Below are 12,848 nucleotides of genomic sequence, written 5' to 3' on the forward strand. Positions count from 1 at the left end.
TAAAGACTAGTTTTCCCTCTTGCACCCAGTTTGGAAGCATAGTGGCTACTCACATGCCCAATGCCCAGAATGATAAGCATGGGGGCTTTGATTGGTTCTGTTTCTGATCTAGGAGGAATTGATTTGCCCCTTCTTTTTTTTTTTTTATAATTTTTTTTTTGTGGGGCAATGGGGGTTAAGTGACTTGCCCAGGGTCACACAGCTAGTAAGTGTCAAGTGTCTGAGGCCGGATTTGAACTCAGGTACTCCTGAATCCAGGGCTAGTGCTTTATCTACTGTGCCACCTAGCCACCCCCTGATTTGCCCCTTCTTAGGCAGCCTGATGGCCTCTGATCAAAAGGGACTCACCACACTGGTGCTGCACTTAGTGTGAACAGATCATCATTTTGGCCTCTTGCTGCCCAGAATTCCTGAACTCAGGCAATCCACCCCCCTCAGCCTCCCTGGTAGTAGAGACTGCAGACAGGTTCCATCACATCTGGCTACCATCAGTCTCTTAAATGCTAAATCCAATGGCCTTTCCTTTGTAGTGTTTGATGCTTGCCTCACTCCTCTCTCCTCCCTAGGTCTTTGTGACACATTGTTTCTGGTTTTCCTCCTCTAGCCTATTCCTCCATCTCCCCTGCAGAATCTTGATCCATGCCCCACCCTTCATTTATTGCCTGAGCTCTGGATCATTTGCTTCATCCGCTGCCTGGGGCTCCTTTTCCTCTGTGTGCCCCATAGGCTTTTCAAACTCAATATGCTTTGGAGCTTCTTCACTAGGCCACCTCCTCTCTTTCCCCATTTCCTGTGAATTCTAAATCAACACCACTGATGTGGAAATGACGAGTCAGCCAACTTCCCTGTTGCTCCACTCACCATCCCTCTGACTTCCCAGAGCAAAGCATGGTGCCTTAGCCATTATCCCCTCCCATCTCCCCCCATATTAGAATATGAGCTACTTGACAGCAGGGACTGCGGACTTTTGTCCCCAGCGCTCAGCACTGAGTAAATTTGAACAAATGCGTGTTCCTTCATGTCCAGAACAGAAATCGTGACCTTTCCCCTAAGCTCCCTATCTCTGTTGAGGGCAGCAGCATTCTTTCAGTCTCCCAGGTTTACAACCCATCACTCTTGCTCACCTCTCCCTACCCCAGCAGCCGCTAAGTCTTGCCAGTTCGATTTCTTAACATCTCTTGCATCCATCCCCTTCTCATAAGTGACAGCATTAACACCTTAGTTCAAGAACGCATTACCTTTCATTTGGACTGACAACAGGCTCCTAATTATTTCCTCCCTTCTCTATGTAGCTGTTAAATTGATTTCCCTAAAGCTCGGCTGACCATGTCACTCCCTGCTTGCTTCAGGATAAAACTGATATGTAAAGTCTTCATAATTTGGGTCCAAACCCTTTCTGGGCTGATTTATATAAATTATCTCCCCTCGTGAAGCTTATGTTCCAGCCAGACCAACCTAGTTACTGGTCCCTGTACATAGCATTCTGTCTCCCTTTTCCAGGCATTTGCAAGTTCTGTCTCGTCTCCCATGCCTGGAATGTTCTATTTACTTCTGCCAAGAGAATTCCTAGCATCCTTCCAGCCTCATCTCAAAGGCCAGTTTCTTCAAAGATGTTTCACCCCACTTGATACCTCCCAAATAACTTTGTATTCACTTATCTGTATATGTTATTCCTACCCCCACTAGAATATAGCCTCTTGAAGAACAAGGACTGTTTAATTTTTGTCTTTCTACCAGTAGGTGCTTCATAAATGCTGAATTTAATTTTAAATGCCCTTTCTATTGTGACCTAAACCCGAATTAGCCGCCACATCACACTAATGGCTCACAGGAGCCCCACCCAGCTCAGAAAATCTCCCAGGTCTTTTTTTGTCTAATCGTATCTCATGTACTTGTGAAGGTCCTTTTGTTATTTTGTTGGGGGGGGGGCGGGGCAATGAGGGTTAGGTGACTTGCCCAAGGTCACAAGGCGAGTGTCAAGTGGCTGAGGCTGGATTTGAACTCAGGTCCTCCTGAATCCAGGGCCAGCTCTTTATCCACTGCACCACCTAGCTGCCCCTTTTTGTTATTTTTAAGTCCAGGCATAGGAATCTGCATCCCTCCCTATTAAGTTATGTCTCATTAAATTGGGCTCATTTATCAGCCTGTAAAGATCTTTTTGGAGTCTGATCCCCGTCATCTAATGTTAGCACCTCTCTCAGGTGTGTTCCCCATAGCTCTGATTAGTGCACTCTGCCTCTCAGACTTCTTCTAGCCCTTCCTTCACAACTCCAATCTACTCATCATGCAATAGTAGCTGTGCTGTGTTTTCCTGCCTAGAAGCCCCCTGAGGACAGGCTGTGCTCCACCTTGTCTTTGTGCCTCTCCCCTTGCCAAGCACAGTGCTCTGCACGGTGACCAATGTGGACTCCCAATGAATTTATGCTTCCATCCACTAGATGGCCCAGGGCCCAGGGCCAAGGGCCCAACGGGCTTTCTCTTCTCCAGACCTACCTTTGCTCCCCCAGGTGCCTCTCCCCTTCCATGTGGGATGGGGTCATAATAAATGCAATGCTTTGGCCACATCACTGAAGGCCCAAAGATGAGCCACCACCCTCCTACCCACATGATAAGCCTAGTTTCATCACCTAGTACAATCCTGCCCTTTGGGTCTCAGCGTCTGCTCAGCTGGGACTTTGTGGACTGCCTCTCAGCCAGTGCCCCATAGGCAGAGACAGCTTGGTATCTTCTGGGCACAAAGTCCCTCTCTTCTGCCACTGAAGAAGGCCCTACAACCGTAGACTGTTGGAAGGTGTTCTTCAGGTGACTGGATTGGAGAGCTCCAATGTTCAGATGTCCTCGATTTGCACCAAATGGTTTTCATCTGTGTGGTGAGGCTGAGGAGGAACAGCCAGGGCTCCCTTCCCTTCCTGCCCTTTCCCTCTCCCACTCCTCTGTTGTGGATGTGTTAATGAACAGCTAGGGAACAGTGAACAGGAGGGAAAAGGGGAAGGAACTGAGAGAGGCAATGGCTGTTTTTACTAAGTTGTGTCAGTGGGCTCCCATCTGGGCAGCATTTGTTATGGCATACAAGAGGCCCTGGCTTGTGGCGCACAAGTGTTCTAAGAGTCTGACTGGGGTGACTCAGAAACAAAGAAGCATTGCTTCCCTCTGATGCAAGAAATCTCTGTCTAACAGAGTCCCCCCTTTTTCCTCTTCTGCTTTGTCTGTCTTTCTTTCAAGAAGTTGGGCACCTGGCAGCCAGCCCCGCCTTTTTTTCCCTTCCCAATCAAAATCCCAGGCCTTGAACAGACTAGGAAACATCTGCTTCCCAGGCAGCTCAAAAAGGGAGAATGTGAACTGTGTGTACAGGAAACAGAACCGAGCATTTTTAACCTTTTCAAGGCTGAGCTGAGGCAAGCCACAAGCCCCAGGCCTTTTCTGAGGGAGGTCAGTGAAAGTGGCTCTCTCCTCTCCAGCCATGGGACTCATGAAAGGCCCCTGATGGTTTGCAGGACAGGGCCACAGACCATCGTCATTTCTCTACCAACTGAAGATTTCCAGAATGCTTGCCTCCTAGCAATACTCTCAGTAAGGACTGACAGATACTATCCTTCATATTTTGACAAGTGGAGAAGCTGAGTCTCTGGGAGGCTAGTGTTACATTAAGTGTTGGAGGCAGGATTAGAACCCAGGTCCCTCCTGACTCCAAGGACCACACTAAGTGATTACAGAAAACAGGGATTGGGAACCAACTTTCCAAAACATTTTTATTCTCTTTCCTTGTCTTTCTCATCTGTCTCTCTCTCTCTTTCTTTCTTTCTTTTTTTTTTTTTTTTGCAAGTCTAAAGATGTTTTAAAGATCGGGGTATGTATGTGCCAGAAAGGAGAATCCGGGTTTGCCAGTGTGATGCAGAGGAGTGTCTGGTCTCCTTTACTCTGCTGTGCCTTGGGGAGGGGGGGGGTGCCTGACCTCCCTCAGTCTCTACACTTTGGAACATTCATTGACCAGAGTGGCTTTTAGAGCAGCTGGGCAGCATGGGGGGTGTTTCACAGCCCTGTTGTTGCTGGCGCTGGCATTCTTGGAGGTGCTGGCTGAGGAAGGGCTGACAAGTGGCATCAGAGAGGAGGAGCTATTGATTGTCAAGTTCACCCGCTTTCCAGGCCCTGGCTCCTCGGTTTCCAAGGGGGGATCTTCCAAGCTATCTAATTTTAATGCATTTGTGGCCTTTGCTCGGATCCCTGAGCGCAGACATGCAAGCCCTTTGACAAAATTCCAGGAGAGTAAGGAGAAAAAGAGAAAGGCAAACAATGAGATGAATATTTTGGAGAGGAGCTTCTCATTCTGGGTTCCCCAGTGGGCAGGGTCCCTGTATTTGCTGGAACCAGATTTAAAGTTTGGAGGGGCTGTTTCTGCTCGAGGCCACTCTGAGCTGCCTTTCACCAAGCTCACCAAACTTTCAGACCAAAGGCTAAGGGAATAGCTTTCCACAGTGATGGATAATTCTCTCCCACCAACTTTTTCCACAGACTGACAATCATAGCGTCCAGCATCAGCCTCCGTTATATTAAACACCAACAGTCCTTGATGGTAGAGAAGGTGTTTTGTTTCTTCTGCCCGAAGATGTTTTCCATTGAAGAGCCACAGTGTGGAGGCCAGATTGGATAGGGGCAAGCATCTCAGGTGGCTGCTGTGCCCAGGTGCCACAACGACATTTTGAATGGGCCTGTCTGAAAGCAAGTATGAAGGGAAGAGAAGCAGAAGAAGAGAAAGAATTTTCATCAGAGTTGCAAATAATGAGATATAATCTATTCATACGTGACAAGCCCCCTTGGGTTTGGGGGTATATTGAACCTTGGGAACTTAAAGCCATTAACTAGAAATTCTTTCACATCGGGCTAGGGGGAGGGTGGTGGCAGCAGGAGTGGGACAAGGATAGTTGTGGGGAGGGGAGGTGGGAGAACAGAGGCCAATCTAACTGATAATGCGATAGAGCCAGGAGTGAGGGCAGTCCATTCTTTGCCCCCTGTTGGAGGGGTGCCATGATAATAAGACTATGTAAGTGGAGCTAGTGTAGAAAGCAGGATTATAGTACAGGGCACATATTGCTGGAGTACCATGGGGCAAGGGGATAGTGGTTTGTAAATAGCGACGTGTATTCCTTTGGATGTCACTACCCTGAGACAAATCCTTGATGGCCCCACCCTAGTTACAGCTCTGGATACAGTGATCTCAAAGGCAGCTAGGTGGCACCTAGAGTGGACCTGGAGTCAGGAAGACCTCAATTAAATCCAGCCTCAAAAACTTACAGTCATTTCACCTCTATTGGCCTCAGTTTCTTTATCTGTAAAATGAGGAAAATAATAGCCCCTACCCAAAAAGGTTGTTGTGAGGGTCAAATAAAATAATATTTATAAATATTAGCTTAGCACAGTGTCTGGCACATAGTAGGTGTTATATAACTGTTTATCCCTTTCCCCCAAAGATCCCAGGGAACCCTGAGGCTTAGAATGCTAAGAAGTTCACTGAGTTTACAGTTAAAAAGAAACAAAACCAAACCCTAGGGCCTACAGAATTAAAAAAAAAAAAAGCCCCAATGACTTTCCAAATAGAATCACCTAGTTCAAGCTCCTGGCAGATGAGCCCCCTTGGCTAACCATGCATGACCACTCTACAAGGGAACACTTTACAGATGTACGCCTCTAGGAATGAAGAGGGTACTACTTTAACCTTATCAGGATTAGATTGCTCCAGACCGGGACTCTCCCCTTAAAACTGGAAATGTCGGGGCAGCTAGGTGGCGCAGTGGATGGAGCACTGGCCCTGGAGACAGGAGTACCTGAGTTCAGGTCTGGCCTTAGACACTTAACACTTACTAGCTGTGTGACACTGGGCAGGTCACTTAACCCCAATTGCCTCACTAAAAAAAAAAAAAGAAAAAAAAAAAAGAAAAAAAACTGGAAATGTCCCTTGCTCCCCGTAATGTTGTAAACATGACGGTTGGTTAAGTGTGAGAGGCCGCATTCACCATGGAAAGCATTTTTGCAGCAAGTGGAGTTTTGCTGGCTGTGAATCGAAGATCTGTTTGACGAGGGGAAAATAATGCCCTAATGTCTGTGCTTTAAAAAATGCACATGCCAACTGCATGAAATCAGTAGCTGAGGGGCAGGAATCCAGGTCTAGGCATAGGATTTCTTGAGGTTTAGAAGCCTACTTAGGCTAGAAGGCCAGTTCATCATGGGGGCATAAAATGGGTTGTTCTGCGAGTCATCTAACACACACTCAGGAAAACGGGCTCTCTGTGAGAAGGCCAAAGGAGGAACTGAACTTGGCAGAGGAGCCTAAGGGGAAAGGAAAGAGAACTTGTCCTGATTCTCAGTGATGCCCCCAGGCGGCTGTGGCCCAGATGCCAGCTTGTCTAGAGTGTCTGGGAACAGCGTCTTTCCCAGAACTCTGGCTAGATGCTCCTTCTCAATACATTGGGGAGGTTGAAATCTGGGCTCTTTTCTTTTAAAATGCCCCACAGTGGGCAGAGAACTATACATACTTTGTGGGCTCAGAAGCAGTGACCAGCACCATGGGGAAGGGGTGCCAGCAGGGACAACCTTTCCTCGTCTCTCCTTAGCTCAGGGGCTCACAGTTTGGCATCTGCTTCCAGACCAGCTCTTTGCAGTCCCTGAGTGAAAAGGCCCAGAGCCTGGAGGGGCAGCCATCTATCTCCCTCAGGGCTCTGGTTTAAAGCAGTCTGTGCCTAACCTGATCCTCTCCAAACCTTCTTTTAAAAGCCAGCTTACCCAGCAGGACAGCAACTGGAAAAGTCATGGATAAAGGAACTATACACAGCCACACAGTACACAGCACACAGCCAGAACTTGAAGGAAGAGAGCATTTTACATTGCGTACAAGGCAGTTTTTTACCTACCCACTCCAGGACACTCTGACACATCTCCACTTTTAATATTCTGAATCAAAACCCTAAAAACAAAGCAGAAAAAATGATCAATTTTCCCATCCATCCATCCATCCATCCATCCATCCATCCATCCATCCATCCATCCATCCATCCATCCATCCCAGGGCTCAGCACCATGCCCTTTCATTTTCTAAATAGGAAAGCCAGTGCCAGTGTAGTGTAATGAAAAAAGCCCTGGTCCTAGCAATGGGAGATGGTGCGGGTTTGAGTCTAGCCCCATCATCCTACCACAGGACTTTGGAGCCCATCACTTTCCCACTCTGTGTCAGTCTCCTCAAGTGTAAACATAGGAATAATGGCTTGTTATGAGGATTAAATAAAACAACTTGTTCAGAGCAGTCTGACTTCAGCTGTGATTCAACAAATGGACATTCACCACCTATGTTACTTGGTGCAGGGACACAAAGAGGAAAGGAGGAGCGTCTAGTCCCTGTCTGGCCCCCAGTACAGCTCCAGACGGACTGTCACTTGGGGGGGCATAAGAAAGACAAAGTGGGGGAATGAAAGTGCCTTCAGCTGGGGCCCAGAGCAGCACAGCAGGCCACTGGAGATGGAGAGACAAGGGAGGGAGCTATGCTAGTGGTCCCTGTGAGAGATGATGAGGGCAGGGTGAAAAAGAGCAGGTGACAGGTCCAAGAGATCTTGTGAAGAAGGAATGGATAAGACTCGGAAACTGATGTCAAAAACATCAGAGGCAGCCAGTGGCACAATGGAGACAGCAAGACCGGGGCCCAAATCCAGCTGTAGACATGTCCTAGCTGTGTGACCCTAGGCAAGTCACTTGACTACTATCTGTCTGTGTTTCCTTATGTGTAAAAGATGAGGCTTAGCATGGTACCGTCCTCCCAAGGCTGTTGTGAGGATCAGTCAGAGAGTATTTGTAAAATGCTTAGCACGGTGTCTGATGCATAGTACGCACTGTAGTACGCACTGTATAAATGCTGATCCCCTTCCTTTATGAAGCACCTATTAAGTGAAAGGCACTGGGCTAGGCACCAAGGATACAAAGATAATCTAAAGGAGAGAGTACTAACAACTATGGAGATTGAGAAAGACTTTCCAGATGGAAACAACAACATTTATATAGCTCTTACTATGCTCCAGGTATTGGGCTAAGCACTTTAATACCCCTCATTAATCCTCACAGCAACTCTGGGAGGGAGGTACTGTTATTAACCCCATTCTAGAGAGGGAAAAACTGTGGCAAAAAGAGGTAAAGTGACTTGCCCAGGATCACATGATTAATGAGTGTCTGAGGCTGGATTTGAACTCAGATCTTCCTGACTCCAGGCCTGGCACTCTATCCATTGTTCCACTAGCTATCTAGCTGGAAAATAGTCAACAGAGCCATTTGGCAAGAATGTCTGCAACAGAAACAGAGTCTAGAAGACAGGCAGATTTAGGAGGGAAATATAACGACTTCCATCTTGGATATTCTGAGTGTAAGATACTTGGGGACATCCAGGAGAAGGCTACCAGAAGGCAGTGACAATAGGGAGTTGGAACTTTGGGGAACCATTAGGACTGGGTATAAAGACCGTGATCATCAAAGCCTCAGGAATGGACGTGTTCATCAATGGACAGCATACAGAAAGAACACAAGGGGGCCAAGTGCAGAGCCTTGGGGGACTTTCATGCCTAGAGAATAGGGATGTCCTGGAAGAGTTAAAGAAAAAGATAAGAGTGGTAGAGAAAAAACTGGAAAAAGAAATGAGAATGATGCAAGAAAATTACAAAAAAATTAACAGCTTGGTTAAAGAGGCATAAGAAATACTGAAGAAAACAATGCCTTAAAAACAGAATTGGCTTAATGGTAAAAAAAAGGCACAAAAAGAAAAGAACTTTTTTAAAAGTATAACTGAGTAAATGGAAAAAGAGGTACAAAATCTGAAAGAAAAAAAATCCTTAAAAATTAAAACTGCAAGTGGAAGCTAATGACTCCATGAGATATCAAGAAACAATCAAAGTCAAAAGAATGAAAAAAAAAATAGAAGAAAATGTGAACCGTATCACTAGAAAAACTGACATGGAAAATAGATCAAGGGTAGATAATTTAAGAATTATTGGATTAGGGGCTGCTAGGTGGCGCAGTGGATAAAACACTGGCCTTGGATTCAGGAAGACCTGAGCTCAAATCCAGCCTCAGACACTTAACATTTTACTAGCTGTGTGACCTTGGGCAAGTCACTTAACCCCAATTGCCTCACTAAAAAAAAAATATTAAAAAAAATAAAAGAATTATTGGATTACTTAAAAACCATGATCAAAGAAACTGCCTAACAATTTCAAAAAATTATCAAGGAAAACTGCCCTGATGTTTTAAATCCACAGGGTAAAATGTAAATGGACAGAATCCACTGACCACCTCCTGAAAGAAATCTCCCAAACTCCCAGAAATATTACAGCCAAATTTCACGGCTCCCACACCAAGGAGAAAGTATTGTAAGCAGCCAGAAAGAAACATTTCAAATACTATGGAGCCACAGTCAGAATCACACAACATTTAGTGGCTCTTACATTAAAGGAGTGGAAGGCTTGGAATCTGATAATCTGGAAGGCAAAGGAGTTAGGATTGTAACCAAAAATAACCCACCAGCAAAATTGAGTATAATCCTTCAAGGGAAAAATAGATACTTAATGAAATAGAGGAAGTAGATAGCAGAATGAATTAGAAACCCAAATCTGAAAACATTTTATTTACAAGAGACATACTTGAAACAGAAAGGCACACACGGAGTTAAAATAAAAGGCTGGAGCAGAATCTAATATGCTTCACCTGAAGTAAAAAAAAAAAAAAGCCAGGGATAGCAATCATGATCTCAGACAAAACAAAAGCAAAAAATAGACCTAATTAAAAGAGATTATCAGTATGGTTCTTAGACTTAGCCATCTTTACACCACAGCCTGCACTAACAGGCACTCCACCGACTGGAAGAGGCTGAAAGCAAGAGAGAGAAAGCTGGATGTACTGCTTCTGTTTGTACAAAAACTTTTAAATTTAATGTAATCAAAATCATCCATTTTGTATTTCATAATATTCTCTTTCTCTTGTTTGGTAATAAACTGTTCTCTTTCCCATAAATCTGAGAGGTTAACCATTCCTTCCTCTCATAATTTACCTATGGCATCATCTTTCATATCTAAATTATGTACCTGTTTCGACATTATTTTAGTATAAGGTATAAGATGTTGGCCTATGCCTAGTTTCTGCCATACTATCCTCCAGTTTTCCCAGCAGTTTTTGTCAAATATTTAGTTCCTACCCTAAAGCTGGAGTCTTTGGGTTTATCAAACAGTAGATTACTAAAGTCATGTACTACTGTGTCTCCTGTGCCTAACCTATTCCATTGATCCACCACTCTATTTCTTAGCCAGTACCAAACAGTTTTGATGACTGTTGCTTTAGAGTAAAGCTTCAGATTTGGTACAGCTAGCCTACCTTCCTGTGTTTTTTTGTTTGTTTTTTTTTTTTTTGTGAGGCAATTGGGTTTAAGTGACTTGCCCAGGGTCACACAGCTAGTAAGTGTTAAGTGTCTGAGGCCTGATTTGAACTCAGGTCCTTCTGACTCCAGGGCCAGTACTCTATCCACTGTGCCACCTAGCTGCCCCTGTGTATTTTTTCTAATTAGTTCCCTTGATATTCTTGACTTTTTGTTTTTCCAGATGAATTTTGTTATTATTTTTTCTAACTCTACAAAATAATTTTTAAGTAGTCTGATTGGTATGGCACTGAATAAGTAAATTAATTTAGGTAGAATTATCATTTTTATTATTTTAGCTCAGCCTATCCATGAGCACTTGATAGTCTTCAAATTATTTAGATCTGATTTGATTTGTGTGTAAAGTGTTTTGTAATTATGTTCATAGAGTTCCTGGGTTTGTCTTGGCAAGCAGACTCCTAAGTATTTTATATTGTCTACCCTTACTTTAAATGGAACTTCTCTTTCTATCTATCCCTGATGGACTTTGTTGGTCATGTATAGAAATGCTGATGATTTATGTGGATTTATTTTATATCCTGCAACTTTGCTAAAGTTGTTAATTGTTTCAAGCAGTTTTTTAATTGATTCTTTAGGATTCTTTAAGTATACCATCATATCATCTGCCAAGAGTGATAGTTTTGTTTCCTCCTTGCCTATTCTAATTTCTTTAATTCTTTTTTCTCCTCTTATTGCTAAATCTAATATTTCTAGTACAATATTAAATAATAGAGGTGATAATGGGCATCCTTGTTTCACCCCTGATCTTATTGGGAATGCCTCTAACTTATCTCCATTACATATAATGTTTGCTGATGGTTTTAGGTAGATACTGCTTATTATTTTAAGGAAAGGGCCACCTATTCCTATGCTCTCTAGTGTTTTTTATTAGGAATGGGTTCTGTATTTTGTCAAAAGCTTTCTCTGCATCTATTGAGATAATCATATGATTTTGGTTGGTTTTCTTATGGATGTGGCTGATGATGTTAATAGTTTTCCTAATGTTGAACCAGCCCTGCATTCCTGGTATGAATCCCACCTGGTCACAGTGCATTATCCTGGTGATCACTTGCTGTAATCTCCTTGTTAATATCTTATATAAGATTTTTGCATCAATATTCATTAGGGAAATTGGTCTATAATGTTCTTTCTCTGTTTTGGCTCTGTCTGGTTTTGGTATCAACACCATATTTGTGTCATAAAAGGAATTTGGTAGAACTCCTTCTTAACCTATTTTCCCAAATCCTTCATTGTTCCTTACAGCACTATAGTAATCCATCATGTTTTTAGACCATAACTTTGGTTATTCCGCAATTTATGTGCAACCCCACAGATTCCCATTCTTTACCACCTTAAAAAGGGCTATATTTTTGTATATCCTTATTGGTTTGTTTTGCTTAAGATAAATCACTTTCTTGATCTGCCCCCTCTCTAATTTGCCCTTTTCCCTCCTTTCCTTTCCCTCCTGTTTCCCTATTGAGTGGAATATAGTTCTGTATTGAGCTATGCATGTGTGTGTAATCTTTCCTCTTCTGACCAGTTCAAATGAGAGTAAGGATCAAGTGTTAGTCACCCCCCACTTCCTCCTTGATTATATAGACTTCTATTTTTGCTTCTATTTGTACATTAGGTGAGACAATTTTCCTTAACCTTCCTTTCCCTCTTCCTTCTCCTGCCCCACCATATTCCTCTTTCCCTCTCAATTCTTTTTTTTTTTTTTTTTGCAGGGCAATGGGGGTTAAGTGACTTGCCCAGGGTCACACAGCTACTAAGTGTCAAGTGTCTGAGGCCAGATTTGAACTCAGGAATTCCTGAATCCAGGGCCGGTGCTTTATCCACTGTGCCACCTAGCTGCCCCTCAATTCTTTTCTTAAGGTCATCAAAGCATAACAGAACCACTCTCTTGTCTAATTAAATTTCCTCTATTATCCCTGATGATGATAAAGTTCAGAGGGGACACGTGTCATTCTCTCATACTTGAATAGGTAAGCAACTTATCCTTGCTTAGTCTGAGTATTCATCTGTTTACTGTTTTGTATTTCTCTTAACTCCTGTGTTTGAACTTCAACATTTCTCTGCAGCTTTGGTCTTTTTAATTAGGAATGATTAGAAGTCCTCTGTTTCATTAAGTTCTTCTACCTTTTTACTTATCTTATCTCCTTTTCTGAGGAAACCTTATTTATGCCATGGCCAACCCACTATATGTATCCTCAATCCCCCGTCTCCTTGAGAAGGCTGCACCATTCATTATCCTGCACCCTGCCCTTAATTCTTCTCAATCTTTCCCCATTATCTACTGATTTGCTCTCTACTGCATAAAAAGATGCCCTGGTCTCCCTCATCATTTAAAAAAAAAAACTCCTTTACTTGACCCTGTGATACTCTCAAGTTACTGTGCTATATCTCTTCTCCTTTT

General features: G+C 43.6%; 1 protein-coding gene across 2 annotated transcripts in view; it reads right to left on the bottom strand.

Moving 5' to 3' along the window:
- Positions 1-3,772: 3,772 nt before the first annotated feature.
- Positions 3,773-12,848, bottom strand: part of LOC122735443 (semaphorin-4E-like) — a 60,005-nt gene continuing 50,929 nt past the window's right edge. For both annotated transcript variants that reach the window (XM_043976991.1, XM_043976992.1), the window contains 2 exons: positions 6,903-6,955; positions 3,773-4,710 (listed from right to left, as the gene is read on the bottom strand). In XM_043976991.1, the coding sequence (XP_043832926.1) occupies positions 3,965-4,710; positions 6,903-6,955 (799 nt within the window). In that variant the 3' untranslated portion in view covers positions 3,773-3,964. The remainder of the gene's footprint in view (positions 4,711-6,902; positions 6,956-12,848) is intronic.

Source organism: Dromiciops gliroides, chromosome 1 (assembly GCF_019393635.1).
Source record: "Dromiciops gliroides isolate mDroGli1 chromosome 1, mDroGli1.pri, whole genome shotgun sequence".
Taxonomy (NCBI): Eukaryota; Metazoa; Chordata; class Mammalia; order Microbiotheria; family Microbiotheriidae; genus Dromiciops; species Dromiciops gliroides.